Source organism: Petromyzon marinus, chromosome 72 (assembly GCF_048934315.1).
Source record: "Petromyzon marinus isolate PM22_M1 ecotype Great Lakes invasive population chromosome 72, UKy_Petmar_22M1.pri1.0, whole genome shotgun sequence".
Taxonomy (NCBI): domain Eukaryota; kingdom Metazoa; phylum Chordata; class Hyperoartia; order Petromyzontiformes; family Petromyzontidae; genus Petromyzon; species Petromyzon marinus.
The window spans coordinates 5,794,805-5,813,314 of record NC_133738.1 but is presented as its reverse complement, the minus strand read 5'-3'; the positions used below and the strand labels follow the sequence as shown (position 1 = coordinate 5,813,314).

Genomic DNA, 18,510 nt, shown 5'->3' with positions numbered 1-18,510 from the left:
GCGAGCTAGCAACAAAACTGACACCTTTTTACGAGGATTCATGTTTGCATTAACCACAATCCCTGCGGTCAGAATGCAAACAAAGAACACACTGATAATGTATGCATTGTCCTTGAAATTGATTGGTCCACACCAGAGACAGCTTTCCTTAGAGCCTAGTCCAATATGGTGTTCAACCAGATGACACCAAAAGGGCCCCTAGGGGGCATAGTTCGGGTGACAGAGAGAGGTTCGGTAAGGACCCGAGAAGGCACGTGACCGGATGAGGTAGTAAAGCTGGCCAAAGACGAGGTGAGAGGGACACATGATGTGGGCCCAGAGTCTCCGAAAAGGATCTGGAAAATGGCGTGTCCAAGGGCGGAGCCTGGCCACGCCGCAGCCCATTAAGGCCGAGTCCCAAGAGCGATCTTTGCTGTTTGTCTCTGGGAATGGAATCCGCCGGCTACGTCTTCGGTCTTCGGGCATCATGCACGGCATCGTGGACCAGGCAGGGTGTTAGCTGACCTGGTCCGAGTATATGTAGTTAGCCTGTTGAGTGGTTACGTAGCTAACTGTGGCGGTTACCACCTTACATCGTTATCCTGTTGAGTGGTTATGTAGTTATGCGTGGTGGTTACCATGCTATATCGTTATCCCGGCAAGTGGTTATATAGTTACCCCGTTGTATTAAGAATAAACGTGTTGCCTCCAAGTTCGAGTGTGCGTCTTTGTGGAATCCACTACAACTGGTATCAGAAGTGGTAAGAATAACACAGTGATAGCCCAGGGTAGGTGTACTTTTCACGCGAAGGAAACAACTCACCAAGACGTCTTCAGACAACAAAGACTACGAGGGGGATCATTCCTCAGACAGCCCTGGGGATCGCAGCCCCGGAGAGAGGGTGCGAGGCGGTGCTGCAGGCTGAACAATGGGTCGTCCATCACGCCGCCCCTTCGCCGCCGTCAAAGAGAGAGCGCCAGGCGCACCGCGCTCGCCTCGCCGAGAGCTGCATGCAAACCGCAACAGCGCTGGTCGCCGAGCTCAACCTGGAGGAGCCGGCGGCGGAGCATCGGAGCGCAGGAGCCACGGGACATCGACGACGACGCCGCTGCTGCTGCCGCTTTTCGCGCGCGGGAAAATTTGGACGTGCAGCCTGCGCACGGAGCGGCCATTTTGGAGGTCGGGCGGTACGAGGATCCCGCTAAATTGGAACTCCCGCCCAAAAAAAACCGCTTGAAGTCCCATCACTCAAGCGACTGCTCCCCTTTGTGTAGGAATTCTCCGGAGCTGGTGGCAATTAGGAAGCATTTCATCGCCGTTTCTACGCAAATTGTGAGTTGGCTGGATGGAACTAGGTGGAACCGCTGCGGGCGCTCCCCACCGCTCTTGAAGATGATGATGCCTTGGCTGCGTTCTATGCCATCCCGCCGACTGAGAGGCTCACGCTGCCAACAGCATTCACCCCAATGGCGGCCATCTACGATCCGCCGTCCAACGTTCAACACTGGTTTACCGCGTGGAGGCGGGGGGGGATGACCCGAGATGCCCATCGCCTTGCGCAGTGCTCTCTTGTCGCTGCTGGCACTGGCACAAGAACTTGGTTGCACGAAGCATCCAGGTGCATCTTAATTTAAAACGATTTGCTGGAGTGGCGGCGTGCACCACACCTTCCGAGGTGGTTGTTGCACCGGAAGACAAGGAGGACCTCCCAGTATGCGCTTCCGCCGACGACAGGGGTTGGAGGAGAGGCGACACAGAGTGACGAGCAAGGTAAGACCAGTTGAGTTGGAGACATTCTCTCCGCCCGGTGCGCAGATGCTTGTGCCACTGCGGCTGCAAAAGCAGCTCGACCGGGAAGCGACCGCGGGAGGAATCCTATTGGGACCCTTGAATAAAGTTGCCTGGGGTTTGGCACTAGTGGGGGCTCAGATATTAGTGTCCAATGACCAGGAACCTTTTATTCCGGTCCCGAACGCGGGGTTGGATACGTCTGTAATACAGGCAGGCACTGTTTTAGCCCATGCGTCGGCCGCGACTTGCGAGTCCCGAGAGCGATCTTGGCTGTTCGTCTCTGGGAATCGAATCCGCCGGCTACGTCTTCGGTCTTCGGTTACGTAGTTACACGTGGTGGTTACCACCCTTTATCAAGTGTTAATATAGTTACCCCGTTGTATTAAGAATAAACGTGTTGCATCCAAGTTCGAGTGTGTGCCTCTGTGGAATCCACTACACATGTGATTGAAAGCAAAGGCAGTCAGTTATCCTGTAACGCTGTGTGTTGTTTTCATACCGCGAATTGTATATGCAAAGTGAAGAATGTATTAGAGGGAAAAAAAATTGAGAATTGGATGCAACGTGATCGAGCGAATGTAACTACGTCGCAGCACGAGTAGGAATAAGCGGTCATACGGCTGCCTCGGCATAGCATCAAACTTCTTCTTTCGTATGGCATTGTGAAAAGCAACAGTTTTTATTTTTTCTCAATGATCGTCATAAACAAACAGGGTATTTGGATGCTGCTGGATAATTCTAGAGGCTACCCTATACGCGCCTCCATTCTTTGTTTGGCCTACGTTACATATCATCTCGCACGTTTTCGTGGGCTGTGCTTTACCACCTATAATTATATATTATAACACAATTGAGCGAGCTTGAATTATGTCACGTGAGTGGGAATAAGTGGTCGTAATACGACTGTTACCTCGGCGTAGTATCATCATCGTCGTCGCACAATGCATTGGGATACTGCTGGATTATAATAGTCACTGCTACCTTAAACGTTCAGGTCCTGCGTTACGCGTCATCATCTCATGCGTTATTGCGGACTGTGCTTTACCACTTTCATTATATTGAGTTGTTCTTTCGGTAAAGTTACGTAGAAGGGAAACAATGAAATAAAAAATATAGGTCTATTATTTATATATTTTTTTATTATTTTATTGTTTCCCTTCTACGTGACTTTACCGAAAGAATCAAGAATATGAATCCCTGCAGTCACGAAAGCTTTAAATCAAAATTTCACTTTATATTATATTATGTATTATTACAATGCGATTGTCCATTAACACGGTGGTCTTCAGGAATGCAACAACTGCCACCACGTTATAGGAGAACAGACTTACTCTGCACTGTAACTTTCTAACCAGAAACTGGTGTACATCATGTAAGGCAGGGGTCGGGAACCTATGGCTCGCGAGCCAGATGTGGCTCTTTTGATGATTGCATATGGCTCGCAGATAAAACAAAATATTCTCACTTGTTTTAATCCATCCATCGATTTTTCACTGCGCATGTCCTGTTCAGGGCTGCAGGAGCAATTGTCCATTATTTTAATTGGATGATACTGGCCTACGTTTGCCGTTGCTGGGTAAAACAGGTAAACGCCCCCTTTTGAATCAGTCTGAGACTGCGTCTGCTCGGTCATTAGCTCAAAGCTAACCCTTCGACGAAGAAGATGGCGAAAAGAAAAAAAGACGACGAGTATCGTACATTTCAGGACGAATGGACCGAAGAATTCGCCTTTGTGGAGAGAGCGGGTTCTGCGGTGTGTCTAATTTGCAATGACAAAATTACATCGTTGAAACGGTCGAATGTAAAGCGGCACTTCGACACGCGCCACGCTACCTTTGCATCAAAATACCCTGCGGGAGACAGCAGAAAGAAAGCGTGCCAAGAGCTTCTGAGCAGGGTGCAAGCTAGCCAGCAGCAACTCCGCGTATGGACCCGGCAAGGTGACTATAATTCGGCTAGCTTTGCTGGTTCTTTAGCAATAGTGAGGAACGGAAAACCATTCACAGATGGCGAGTATGCTAAAACGTTCATGCTGGATGTAGCCAATTAACTTTTTGATGATCTTCCGAACAAAGACAAGATAATCAAACGGATACAAGACATGCCTCTGTCGGCAAGAACTGTTCATGATCGTACCATCGTGATGGCAAACAAAGTGGAGGAAACGCAAGTGAAGGACATAAATGCAGCGCCGTTCTTTTCTCTGGCTTTGGATGAGTCAACAGACGTGAGCCATTTGTCGCAGTTCAGCGTGATTGCAAGATATGCTGTTGGTGACACACTGCGCGAAGAAAGTCTTGCTGTTCTGCCATTAAAAGGGTCCACAAGAGGTGAGGATTTATTCAAGTCTTTCATGGAGTTTGCTCAAGAAAAAAGTCTACTTATGGATAAACTTCTCTCAGTGTGTACTGATGGTGCTCCGTGTATGGTGGGGAAAAACAAAGGATTTGTGGCGCTTCTCCGTGAACATGAAAATAGACCCATCCTAAGTTTCCATTGCATTATACACCAGGAGGCACTTTGTGCTCAGATGTGTGACAGGCAGTTTGGCGAAGTGATGTCGCTGGTCATTCGTGTGATCAACTTTATTGTTGCCCGAGCCTTAAATGATCGCCAGTTTAAAACACTGCTGGATGAAGTTGTAAATAACTATCCTGGTCTGCTTTTGCACAGCAATGTGCGTTGGTTGTCAAGAGGGAAGGTGCTTAGCCGTTTTGCGGCTTGCCTGAACGAAATCCGGACTTTCCTTGAAATGAAAGGCGTCGGGCATCCTGAGCTAGCCGACACCGAGTGGCTCCTCAAGTTTTACTATCTCGTAGATCTGACTGAACATCTGAACCAGCTCAACGTGAAAATGCAAGGCATTGGAAATACAGTGTTATCCCTTCAACAAGCTGTATTTGCTTTTGAAAACAAGCTGGAGCTTTTCATCACGGATCTTGAAACAGGTCGTTTACTACATTTTGAAAAACTGAGCCAATTTAAAGATGCATGCACAGCAAGTGAGCCCATTCAAAACCTTGATCTCCACCAGCTAGCTGGCTGCACATCCAGTCTCCTACAGTCCTTCAAAGCACGCTTTGGAGAATTTCGTGAGCACACTCGTCTTTTTTAAGTTCATCACCCATCCAAACGAGTGTTCACTGAACACAGCCGACCTGAATTACATCCCTGGTGTCTCCGTCAGAGATTTTGAAGCAGAAGTGGCTGACCTGAAGGCCTCAGACATGTGGGTGAATAAGTTCAAGTCACTGAATGAAGATTTGGAAAGAATCACACGACAGAAAGCGGAGTTGGCGAGCAAGCACATGTGGACAGAAATGAAAAAACTCCAACCCGAAGACCAGCTGATTCTCAAAACTTGGAACGCGCTTCCTGTCACATACCACACACTGCAGCGTGTGAGTATTGCTGTATTGACCATGTTTGGATCTACGTATGCATGTGAGCAGTCATTCTCACATCTTAAAAACATCAAGTCCAACCTACGATCACGTTTAACGGATGAAAGCCTCAACGCTTGCATGAAGCTTAACCTCACCAAGTACCAACCCGACTACAAAGACATCAGCAAATCCATGCAGCACCAGAAGTCGCATTAATGGTGAGTGTTATAACAACATTATTTAAAAGAATAAATTCAGAGGCTTATTATACTGATATTTAGTTGAATTCACTTTTAAAATATATTATATGGCTCTCACTGAAATAAATTTCCAAATTTTTTGCTTTCATGGCTCTCTTAGTCAAAAAGGTTCCCGACCCCTGGACTACACAATCCGCAAAGCCATCACTCCAGTCATGAAGAAGGATCCTCTTGTGGAGCCACTCAAAACCATCACCTTACCCTACATTGCAGGGGTCACTAAAAAGATCTCCAAAATCCTGAATAAACACAAGATCCAGGTCCGATTCAACACAGTACATAAAATCCGTGACCTAGTTCCATCTGTAAAAGATGCGGTTCCAGACATACAGTACCCGGGCGTTTACAAACTAAAGTGCCTCTGTGGTAGTAGCTACATTGGAGAAACCAAACGACATATCTCGGACCGCATCCGCGAACATAAAGCAGACTTGAAACACGGTAGAACGAACTCCTCTGCCGTGGCAGATCACTGTTACAATTCAGTGGGCTCACATGACATTGACTTATCCAAGACGGAGGTTCTTTGCAAACCAACCGGCTACCATGAGAGATTCGTTCATGAGGCCATTCACATATACAAGCACAGAGACAATTTCAACCGAGAAGATGGATTCTGGCTTAGTAACCATTGGAAAGATGTTTTGAACCATTTCCGTTCTTAATTAATTGTATTTTACGATGACCTTCAGACCGCAGCTCCTTCGCTGGCATTGACTCTTAATACCTCTCACACCACGGTTAATGGTATGGTTTACAACATGGAGTATAATAGCGCCTCGCAGCTGTCTCTCTCCCTCTCCTCTGTTCCGACCATGGATGAACTCGTCCGTCTGAATGGGACCCGTAGCTATCCGTGTTGCTAAAGTTAAGGGTAAGAATCCACCCATTCTTCGCCATATAGCATTGTGATATATAACGACTTATTGTTGGTAGCTTAGCTGATTGGAGAATATAGAGTTTATTGATAACATTGAGGTAATTTATATTTTAGTATTTTTTATTGGTTCACTATATAGTATTCATTATATATTGTATTGTATACCCAGTTGCTGTGAATAGCTCAGATGTGTAGGCCTTAACTTCAACATAGCCATTTCTGTGACCAGTCACAAGCTAATCACTCAGTTATTTCAATGCTAAATTCGCCTAGTTATTTCAATGCTAAATTATCCTGTTTGATTTGTACTAGGTACCTCGGTGAATGTATATGCTCTGACTTTAACATAGCTATTTCTGTGACCAGTTACAAGCTAATCACTCAGCTATTTCAATGCTAAATTCTATGCTGATTCCTTTGTCAAGGAGTGCCTCTGCGGATGTGTATACTTTAACTTAGCTATTTCAATGCTAAATTCTATGCTAATTCCTTTGTCAAGGGGTGCCTTTGCGGATGTGTATGCTTTAACTTTAACATAGCCTTTTCTGTGACCAGTCACAAGCTAATCACTCAGCCATTTCAATGCTAAATTATATGCTAATTCCTTTGTCAAGGCGTTTTGTTTCTTCTCACACAGCTTAAAGGTTGTGATCTCAGCGTTTCTTTGTCACTCCAGCGCTGTCCTCCAGACAGTCTCGTCCCCTTCACCTGATGAAGGCCGCTTGTGCTGTGGCCGAAACGTCGTGAGAATATTATTGTTTTATTTTATTTTAGCCATTTATTATTTTATTCTCATTCTACGTGACTTTACCGAAAGAATCAAGAATATGAATCCCTGCAGTCACGAAAGCTTTAAATCAAAATTTCACTTTATATTATATTATGTATTATTACAATGCGATTGTCCATTAACACGGTGGTCTTCAGGAATGCAACAACTGCCACCACGTTATAGGAGAACAGACTTACTCTGCACTGTAACTTTCTAACCAGAAACTGGTGTACATCATGTAAGCCTGTAAGGTGTTGGAGGGGTGTGGCTGTTACCTGGAGAGTGCCTATACTCAAAGTGGAGGTCTAGTGGGTGCCACGATGACTCGGCGATGTTAACTACCTCGCCTGGTACGCAGGAGCTCGTGGGTTTGCTCCAGAATCTCATGGTGCCTGCTGTATATTTTGAGTTTGCATGTCTTTATCCCCTTGCTCGCGTGGATTTTTCTCCGGGTCCGGTTTTTCCCTCCAGACTTAAGATCAACGTCACCACACGTTTACAATATTTGGCTGCTGCTAGAAATGTTCACGTGATAAGCCACATTTCTGAACTGCCATCATTTGTGATGGCCAGGGTCGTTTCTGAAAAATTGCTACATAGCTCAGTGGGGCATTACCTGGTAAAATAAAAGTTTTTAGTGTTCGTTTTATAGTTTAGAGTTACGAATTCACTTTTTACCTGCTCACTTCAGCCGAAGTGCAGCATGGTGAGGTTACGGATGAATACCGCAAATCGAGGCGTAAGGTGGGCCTAGCCAAATGTGTAAGTCTAGGCCTAGCCTAATATACAGTAAATGAACATTCGGAAATGACTGCTCTTTGTTAACAATTAATAAAAAATGTTTCGTGGTATTTATACATAATTGGATACAGTTTGTTCCATCAGTTTAATTATGGCAAGTGTTATGGTAGATATTCGATGTATTGAAAGAATCATAGGAAGTGCAGAGCATATGTACAGCGATATGATACAGGTAGCGATAGCGTGATACACGATAGTGCGTTACAGTACCAAGGGAAAACGGTAGAGGAGGCTACAACCATTTCCGGCTTTTATCTTGATTTAGGGAGAAAATTGTCTAGTTTACAAAATATGGAAAATCCTGGTTTTGGATCGTTCTATGGAACCTAACCCTTCCGTAATCCGGGGACTGTCTGTATTATGGATCATTCGTGGCAAGTGCTTTGTGTGTGTATGAGTGCAATCTGCCATTGTGACTACATTCACATGATTTAGTATGCTTCCTTCCACGTTTTGCAGTTACTCAATACTGTTATTATGGAAGTGTCGGTTTGGGAATTGATGAAAAGGACAAGCTCTGCCCTTCTGGACAAGATTCATGTGTGACTGCACTGCTGATGCAGGGTAAGCTATTCCAGCGAGGCCTTGATTTAGCTACACACATGCATGCAGTGATAGGGGTATTGGGTAGTGGTAATGACAGGAATAGAGATAGGGGTAGTGATAGTGGTGGTGATCGAGGTGAATGATAGGGGTCATCACATTGCGAACTTTCAGATGCACTTTGCGGTCGCCTTTAACGCTCTTGCTTCTGATATTAGGAATCCACTGGGAGCTGTGCACTTTTAAATAATTGAGATTGACGAACGTATTTCTCTAGAACTGCTTATTGAGGTGTATTTAGTTTGTCGTCCTTACCCCGCACCTCCGATTAGCGCAACAGTTGGGCTGCGTTACGTTGTGGCATTTATCACAGGGCATGATGCGGAAAAACGTGGAGAGATGATCAGAAGTCTTTCCTGTCTTTTACAGCAAGGTATTAACAACTTTATTGCGATGCAAATGCAGCCAGTCTACAGCAAGGTATTAACAACTTTATTGCGATGCAAATGCAGCCAGTCTACCCTGTCCCTCTAACAAGGTGGGGGGGGGGGGGTCGTATCAGCTAAATAGACGACCGCAACAATGATTACAAAATAATTTAACTAGGTCGACGACGATAAATAATAAAGGTTTTTGGGTTAGATCACGTTATTTATAAATGTGTCGTAACCCTCCACCACCCGACACGGCCAATCAGCAAAAAAGTGTCACGTTGACAAAAGACAAATAGTTCACTACTTTAGCCCACCGGTGTGTTGAAGAGTGAATCTACAACATTTACAGATTGAGTACGCCGTTTCGCTGGTAATTTCATCCAGCATCATCGGGCAATTCTGGCGAATTGCCCGATGATGCTGGATGTAAATGTTGTGGATTCACTCTTCAACACACCGGTGGGCTAAAGTAGTGAACTATTTGTATTTTGTCAACATGACACTTTTTTGCTGATTGGCTGTGTCGGGTGGTGGAGGGTTACGACACATAAATAACGCGATCTAACCCAAAGACCTTTATTATGAATAATATTGGTCACGAAAGCCTACATTTTAAACTGACGATGAATAAATTGATATACTCTGTGTTGTGTTCTGTCTCTCCCGAAGAGAAAGTGGGCGATTCCAAAACAGCTGAGCACCAAAGGGTGCGTTTGTGGGACGGCAAAAATTTCATTTCAAAAGGTTTAATCTCTAACGGGCAATTGCGTATCTGCAAGAGCGACCTGACACTTCCCTCGTCACCCCTCCATGTCGCACAACGCCGCAGCTCAATTCCTCCGGGTGTAAATGGAATCGAGCACCGGTGTTCATATTCCAGATGCAATTATTACAAGTATTTACTTATTAAAATACACTTTAATATCAACGTCTTAATCGTGCAACATCTTGATTACCACCAATAACTGACCGGTCAATTAACATTACCGAGATCCTCCTGTCAGTCGATGGACATTCAAGCAATATAATTTTAACAGTTAGATATATTATCGGAGCTATGCAGCTTAACAGCATGAAAATCTGCCAAAATCGAAATTGGGGGGTGTGTGCCCCGTACTATACTGTGCACACAGGGCCTCGGGGACCGATCCCTGTTCACCATTGCCTTCTCTTAAATAATAATAATAAAAACGCACCTGGCTGTGGCATAGCTTTTAGCAGAGTGCACGATTATATGTGCGATCAATCACAGTTAAGCTCACACATACACCCTGGCTAAACCAAAGCACATTACCGTTTCCGCTCTCAATTCGCATGCGTTTGTTTTGCAGGCGACCGAATGTTCAAGGGCAAAATTTGCGCCAACCAGGCACAATGTAACGCACCCGACTTTAAGACGCAGATCAGACAATCTATCGTGGGCATGAAGCCCTCGTTCACGGGCATCGTCAAGTACTACAGCTGTTGCCAGTCAAAAAACTGCAATTACGGTAAGTTGGGATTTCGAATTATGGATTTCCACTCTCACCCCCCCCCTTCTTTATTTTGTGGGTTACCTGCTGTCAAACCTTATCGACAAATGTTAAACTAGGACTCATCTCTCTCTTATTTTGTGGTTACGTACTGTCAAAACCTTACTGACAAAAGGAAAACTAAACTAATCCTCATCAAGCGACAGGCAAAATTGGCCGCTGGTTGTTGTTGTAATCACACCCCAAGCGAAACATCACCAGCTACACAATTGTGTAAATGTGTGTTTGTGGCTTGAACTCTCCAACATACAACAACCGGTTAGTGCTGAATTATTAAACTAAATCGTCACGCTTTGTTTAAGACCGAGACAGGAGGAGGATTTCTCCACAACTCTGGCTGTTGCCTGATGATGCTGCTAGTTGTACTTACTGGCGAAAAATCACGGCACTCGATTTTTAAATGTTGTAGTGGGTTTACTCTCCAACACACAACCGGTGTGCTGTACTTGTGTAAAGAAGCTCCGACGAGTTGTGAAAGAAGAGAAAGGTACGACCTTTTATTAAGTTACATGGAGTTTTCACAACTCGTGACGAGTAACGCATCAGCGGAGCGCACACACCCTCTAATCAATTATCCCTTCACCACGTGTCTTCTCTAGCTACACCACCCTCTCATTCATTATCCCTTCACCACGTGTCTTCTTTTGCTACAGTACCCTCTCTGTCTCTCTCACTTGCTGATGCGAGCGTGGTTTGTTTTGTTGTTGCAGTCACTGCAAAGATCTGCTACTACGGGAGTGCCGGACTGGGAATCACCGAAGAATATAAGTTCTGCGCGGCAGGCGAAGACTCCTGCTTAACCACCACCCTAACGCAGGGTAACGGTTTGGCCTGGGAAGATGATTTGGACGACCATTGTCATACGTGTCAACCCATACGGTTTACACGTATTCTTGTACAGGGAAATTTAGTTTTCAGGACCATATGCCCTACAGCTATTTAAAAGTGGGCAAAACATAGTTTTTGTTTGTGTTTCTGCCTTGTGATGGGACTGTAGGATAATATTTATAAGGACATGGGGTGACCAATAAGGTCTGAATTGGTCTGTAATAAGGTAGGCACTGATAAGGGGTTGGCATGTATGCTTCGCATACCAATCTTGCTTCCTAACCCCTTGCCAGCTCCGGTCCCTAACCCCTATGCTTCACCAGTGCCCCCTTCAGACAAGTATTGCGGGTTTCTAAACAATGACAACATAAGGGAGGGGGTAGGAGGCACTGCAGCTGGTGAGGGGATGTAGAAGATTAGTCATGGATACAGTCACATTTCCCCATGTGATTTGTAGATTTAATTCCTTAATGTATTGAGTTCCATTTTAACGTAAAAAAATATTTAAGGACTGTGTCTTGGTGTGGTCTGAGGCAGATTTTGCTGTTAACTGCCCCATTTCCGAAGCTTAAGAATTTATTATGCAATTTGAACTTATATACTAAATTTATTCATTTAAAAGGTGCTACGGTGGTGAGATGTTACATTCCTCACCTGGTATGCAGGATGTCGTTTGTTTGATCCTGAAGCCTGCTGTATATTTGAAGTTTGCATGTTCTCCTCGCAGTCACTTGGATTTTTTTCTCCAGGTCCTCTGGTTTTTTCCTCCACATTTAGAAACATGCATTGAGATAATTTAAATAATTTCACTGCTACAAATGTCCGAATGATGGGCCACTTTATTGAGCTATCATTTGTGAAAGCCAGGTTACGTCTGAAAAATTACTTAATACCTCAATGGGCTTTACCTGGCAGCATGGGCATTGCTTAGTTTCATTTCTATATGTCCGGGTGATTTGTTTACTTTTATTGTACTTTGCGCGATTATTGTGTTTTTTATTGTTCGTTTTTGTAACACTCTTATCCCGTGTCTGTACTGGACATCTATGAAGAAGAACTTTATATCTCATTGGATTCCTCCTGGAGTGTAAATATATATTCTGATAAAAGGGGGAGTCAATGTGGAGAGAGAACTAAACGAAACTTTTTAAATAATTTGCACGTGATAATCCACTTTGTTCAGCTCTCATTTGTAATGGCCAGGTCGCTTATGTAAAAAAAAAGCTACGTAGCTATGAGCCTTACCTGCTCAATTAAAAATCGTTGAGTTTAGTATTTGGCTGCTATACATTTCCACGTGATTATCGGGAACTTCATTAGCTGCTATAATTTGTGATGGCCAGGTGGCTTGTCTGAATAATAGCTACATAGCTCAGTGGGGCCTTAACACCTAGTAAATAAAATAAAAATGTTTCTAGTTTAGTGGGACCAATTCTCCAGATTAAGTGACTTTGACATGCTCTGGGCAGGGGTGGTTACGTGGGGGGGACAATAAAACTCGGTCCCGGTCACTACAACGTTGATCTAAACAGTTTGCGATCGCCTCCTTGTTTTGCAGGTGGCAAAACATTCCAAGCCAGGGGATGCGGCATCAAAGCGGAGTGTGAGACGTCTGAATACAAGACGCAGATAAAGCAATTCATCACCGGCATCGCCTCGTCGTTCGACGGCACCGTGAACAATTACACCTGCTGCCAGACCGATCTCTGCAACGGCGGTAGTGGATTGCAATTGACGGACAGATTGTTTTACCCACCTCCGTCTTATTTCTGTAATGTGGTGTATGCCTGTGTGTGTACGTTGAACTTCATGTCGCACCGTGCTAATCGGAGGTGTGTGGGAAAGGACGATGAACTTAAAACAAGCAATTAGAAAATAAATGTGTTTTGAAATAGTATAGTGGGGTAATGTGTAGTGTCATCATCATAGGCGATCCCTCGCAATCGAGGATGAGTGTCTTCCATAGAAAAGTTTAATTATCTTTGGGTCTTAAAATACCTCAAGGGTGGTGGGTGGAACTGGATAAGTAATTTCGGCTACAGTATGCTGTTTCCGCCATTCCCGCTTTTCCTCTTCGTGTTTCCACCGTTGAGTTTCAGTATGTTTGGAACCTTGAAATAGACTGTCTGTGTGTCTCCAGCTGAGGTGATACTGGGCAAGAGTCTCCTATGAGTTGGTGTCGATAGTGCACTTCTTCATGTTGGCCTTCAGAACATCCTTGAAGTGCTTTATCTGCCCTCCTCTTGAATGCACACCCCGAAATAAGCTGGAGTTGGGCAAGACGTCGAATGATCGTGCCCTCAATTCTCGTGGTGTTTGTTTGCAAGAAGACGCTGGCGTTTGTGAGTCCGTCTTCTCACCTGATTTGAAGGATCTTCTGCAGGCAGCCTTGATAGGACTTCTCCAGTGCTTTAAGATGTCTCCTATATTTTATCCACGTCTCAGTTCTGTACAGAAAGGTAGAGATTACGATTGCTTGGTAAACCATGATCTTGGTTTTGGACCTAATGTCAAATTTCTCAAACACCCTTTTCCTCATCCGACTGAAAGCAGCACAGACACATTTCAGAGGATTTTGGATTTATTTACCAACATCAGCATTCCATTAAAAAAGGTATGGGAAATACTGATTTTCCAGTCTCACCATGGATGTAAATTGTTGGAAGTGGGGACTGCTCATTGATAACTGATTGATGAAGGACCTTCGTCCTTAAAACATTAAGCGTCAGTCCCATTTTCTCATGTGCCTTAGTAAAGTTTTGATTGCCTGAAGATCCACCTCCATGTGGGCACACACGACAGCATCGTCAGCATGCTGGAGTTCAACAACTACTGCTGTCGGGATGGTCTTAGATTTAGATCGAAGTCGGTTGATGTTGAACAGCTTAACATCAATTTGTTAGTTTGTCTCCACTCCTGCTCGAAGCTTACCAGTAGTTAGCTGTAGCATCGTAGTGAGGAATATTGAGAAGAGTGTTAGGGCGATGGCGCAGCCTTGTTTGACTCCAGTCTTAACTTCAAAGTGGTGTGAGATGGATCCATTACTAAGAATCACTGCTCGCATACCATCATGCAGCAGGCGAATGGTGACAAATTTCGGTGGACATCCTTACTTTTCAAGGATCTCCACAGTGTTTCCTCGGTTGACAGAATCAAAGGCTTTCGTGAGGTCAAAGAAGTCCATGTAGAGAGGTTTGTGTTGTTCCTGACATTTTTCCTGCAGTTTATGGGCATCGAAAATCATGCCAGTTGTGCTTCCCCATGGCCTGAACTCACATTGGGATTCTGGGGGGGAGTTGATCAGTAAGTGGCAGAAGACGGTTCAGGAAAGTTCTTGCAATGATCTTTCCTGCAGTGGACAGCAAGGCGATCCCCCTGTAATTTCCACAATCGGTTGTATGTCCTTTCATAAAGATTTTCACAATCATGGCATCTCTGAGGTCATTCGGGATGTCCTCGTATTTCCAAATTTTCAACGTGAGCGCTTGGAGCAGTAAATCGAGCTCCTCTCCTTTTCTGAAGATTTCAGCAGGAATTCCATCAGCTCCCAGGTGCCCTATTGCTCTTCATCTGCTTGATGGCTTTCCTCACTTTATCAAGGGTTGAGGGGTTCCAAGCTCATTTCTGATTGGATGTTGTGGAATGGAGCGGAAAACACTATCATCGACAAACGAGTCTCGATTGAGCTTATTTTCAAAATTCTCCTTTCAGCGGGTGTTGAGTTCCCTCTCCTTGATCAGATCTCCTCCATTCTTAGGCCTCAGTGGGGGGTTGGTCCCTGAGTGCTCGGACCATTGGCGGTTCTGGTGGCACTGAAAAATCCACGCATATTATAGATGTCGGCAAGATGTTGGATCTCCTTCACTTTGTCTTCCCACCATCAGTGTAGTGTACAGAAGTGTAGAATGTACATTTAACTTTTTTTAGCACCGTACGTAGACAACCGTGCTAATTGGAGATGCGGGGGAAGGACAACAAACTAAACACAAAAAGCAGTTCTAAAGAAGTGAGTTTGTCAGTCGAGATTATTTAAAAGTGCATATCGCCCAGTGGCATCCTAATATTAGAAGAGACCCACAAAAACCCACCGAGACCCATACTGATATGTGTGTAGGTTGAACTTTTTTCACACTGTACATAGCCAACCATGCTAATCAGAGGTGCAGTTTTGAGGCTATGGTGCATTGATGAGTCTATTGGCAGTGAGTATATGGGTAGTGTTGAGCCTATGGGTAGTGTTTTTTTTTTTTGCCTGATGACTACTGATGCTTGTGTTGCATTCAAAACGTCGTGATTTGTTTAATTTTATTTCTACCTACGTGACTTTACCGAACGAACCAAATAATATAGTCTATGGGTATTGTTGAGTCTATGGGAAGTGTTAGTCTATGGATAGGGTCGTGTTAGTCTATGGGTATTGTTGAGTCTATGGGAAGTGTTAGTCTATGGGTAGAGTAGTATTGAGTCGATGGGTAGTGTTATCTATGGTATGAATGTTGAACTTCTTTCACACCACCGTGCGTCGCCGACCGCACTAATCGGAAGTGCAGGGGAAGGACAACAAATTTAATTCTGCATGTGTTGTGTTTCTTTCGCACCATGCGCAGCCAACCACTACGAATGACGCTATATAGTATATAAGATGAAAGTATTCATTATCATAATCATTATTATTATTCTCTGGGTCTGATCTGTATCGATGCTGTTGAATGTCGCAAGTTCCCATGAGCTCACCCCCCCCACCCCCCTTGCCATGCAGTGGTCAATGGTCGTACCTGTCGCTTCGGAAGCAGCGGGTTGGGAGTTCCTGAAGTGGACAAGGCCTGTGCACCAGAGGAAGACTCGTGTGTGACCGCTGTGCTATCGCAGGGTAAGTTTGTTCTGGTAAAAATCATAACTTTTTTATGCATATGTAGTGAGTTCAACTGAGTCGCAGACATACTCTTTGGAGGCAACACATTTATTAACACCAACACACACGGGGTTAACTGCCCCTTAACAGAATAACAACCTATGGTGGTGACCACCAGGTTAACTACACTAATTTACACCGTAACTAGCTACAACGAACCGGACCACAGCTTGGGTCCCGGTCCACGTGTTGGAGACTCTTGTAGAACGTAGAATTCTTCAGGATGAACAACAGCAGCCGGTCTCGCTGAGGGAACCCGGCTTATATCCTAACGGGTCGCGTCTGTCTCCGCGGTTGGCCACGACCACCTTCCAGAATCCTCGAGCAGGATCTCGACCCTGACACGTGACCACCCCTAACCCCCACCTGTTGGACGTAGAACATAGACGAAGTTTTCTTCTGGATGAATAACAGCGCCGGTCCCTCTGTGGGGAGCCGGCTTATATCCTCTGCCGTGTGGCCGGCCCCGCCCCTGACCACGACCACCTTCCAGAACACTCTAGGAGGATCTCGACCCAGACCACGTGACCACCCCGAGCCCCCACCTGGGGCCCTTTGTAGACTTAAACGGTCACATGTCCTCTCGGGTCAACCAAAGTGCCATGGCCTATAATAACCCCGTTCCTATGGCCGGCACTTCCACCCTATCCTGCAGGGCTGGGACTGCACGCCAAGCGTGATGCCATCCAGCGCTATCACTCAGTGCTAACCGAGCCCCTCTTGGGCCAGTATTACACCCACACCATTGTGGTATCTGCGATGTTATCACACCGCACTCCGTGCCTCTCTAGGGCTGGCATTACCCAGTGGCATCCCGTGATGTCACTACACATATAATCTAATTATATTTATTGAGCACCCTTTACTCATTTGTTACAACTCCCACTACTCTATGAGACGTCTGGTAAAAGCGTGCACAACATTATCTGGCACGTGTCGTGAAGGGGTACTGCATAGATCTGCATTGGCTTCCGGTTGCCGAACGAACATACAGCATTAGAAGGTCGCACTGATCACACACACACACACACAGTTTTCAATTGCCACAAATGACCCAAATACCTTGCTGATTTCATCAAGGAACAATAAACCATCGTCACGCGAACTCCGCTCATCCTTGCAGCAGCAGTGACATTCGGCTGCTGGCCATTGAACTCGGACGGTGGTCACCATCGCACATCGCTTTCAGATGCTATAGACACTACACCACTATACAGCACACTATACTACTATACACTACACGATGCATTATACTACTATACACTACACACTACTATACACTACACCATACATTATACTACTATTTACTAGAGGCCGACCGAAACTGAATTTCTGGTTTCGGCCAAAACCGAAACCAGACCGAAAGTTAAAATTTGACTTTCGACCAAGACCGAAACAGAAAGGTATATAACCGACGTTACGGAACACAAGATTTATAAAATAAGAGCTCTACAACCCGGCTTCGCCCGGGAGTTGGATTCACCACGGCCGGCCGCATTTGTCTCCCCAGTGGCGATGTTGACACACGACACCACTTACTCGTTTGAGGCTGAGTCGACGTAGGGGAGGCCCAGGGAATCGAACTCGGTCCGCCGGGTTCGTAGCGCAGCGCGCAAACCGCTACGCAGTCGCTGCCCCCCCCCCCCCCCCAGGTGCGTGACATAATTTATTGACGGCCCCAGACCATTGGTTGCGCTGTCACCTCGCTCGCAAGCTGCTGCTGCTGCTGCTGACGTGTGTACGTGTGTGTACGTGTGTGTATGTGTGTGTGTGTATGTGTGTACGTGTGTAAGTGTGTGTGTACGTGTGTGTGTACGTGTTTACGTGTGTATATGTATGTGTGTACGTGTGTGTGTACGTGTGTGTAAGGATTATTCAACATCGCCTTGCCAGGCACGCTGAGGAGAGGCTTGCGGAGCCCCAATGCGGTTTCAGGAAAGGGCGGTCCTGCACAGATGCCATATTTTCTGTCCGTCTGCTACAGCAGAGGTGTAGGGAATTCCAACAAGACCTACATCTCTGCTTTATTGACCTGGTCAAGGCCTATGATACCATCAGTAGGCTTGGGCTCTGGGTTGTTCTTCGTACTTTTGGAGTCCCTGACCCTCTGCTCACGATCATTAAGGACCTTCATGATGGTGAGCGGGCCCGGGTAAAACTACGTGGCCGGGAGTCAGAGCCATTCCCTGTACAGCTTGGGGTGCGACAGGGATGTCCTCTTGCTCCCACATTATTTAACATCTATTTTGACCACGTAGTTCGTGAAGCCTTCAATAGCTGTACCGGGGGAATCTCCATTTGGTACAGATATAATGGGAGGCTGATCGATGCCCGGGTGCGGTCAAGGGATGGCTCCCTATTGCTCAACCACGTTATGTATGCCAATGATTT

General features: G+C 45.5%; 1 protein-coding gene across 1 annotated transcript in view; it reads left to right on the top strand.

Annotated features, from left to right (window-relative positions):
- Positions 1-18,510, top strand: part of LOC116957348 (uncharacterized) — a 70,842-nt gene that overhangs the window by 38,488 nt on the left and 13,844 nt on the right. Inside the window, exons 6-10 of the mRNA XM_076055707.1 lie at positions 8,330-8,434; positions 10,179-10,337; positions 11,090-11,197; positions 12,766-12,924; positions 15,967-16,077. Coding sequence (XP_075911822.1) covers positions 8,330-8,434; positions 10,179-10,337; positions 11,090-11,197; positions 12,766-12,924; positions 15,967-16,077 — 642 coding nt within the window. The remainder of the gene's footprint in view (positions 1-8,329; positions 8,435-10,178; positions 10,338-11,089; positions 11,198-12,765; positions 12,925-15,966; positions 16,078-18,510) is intronic.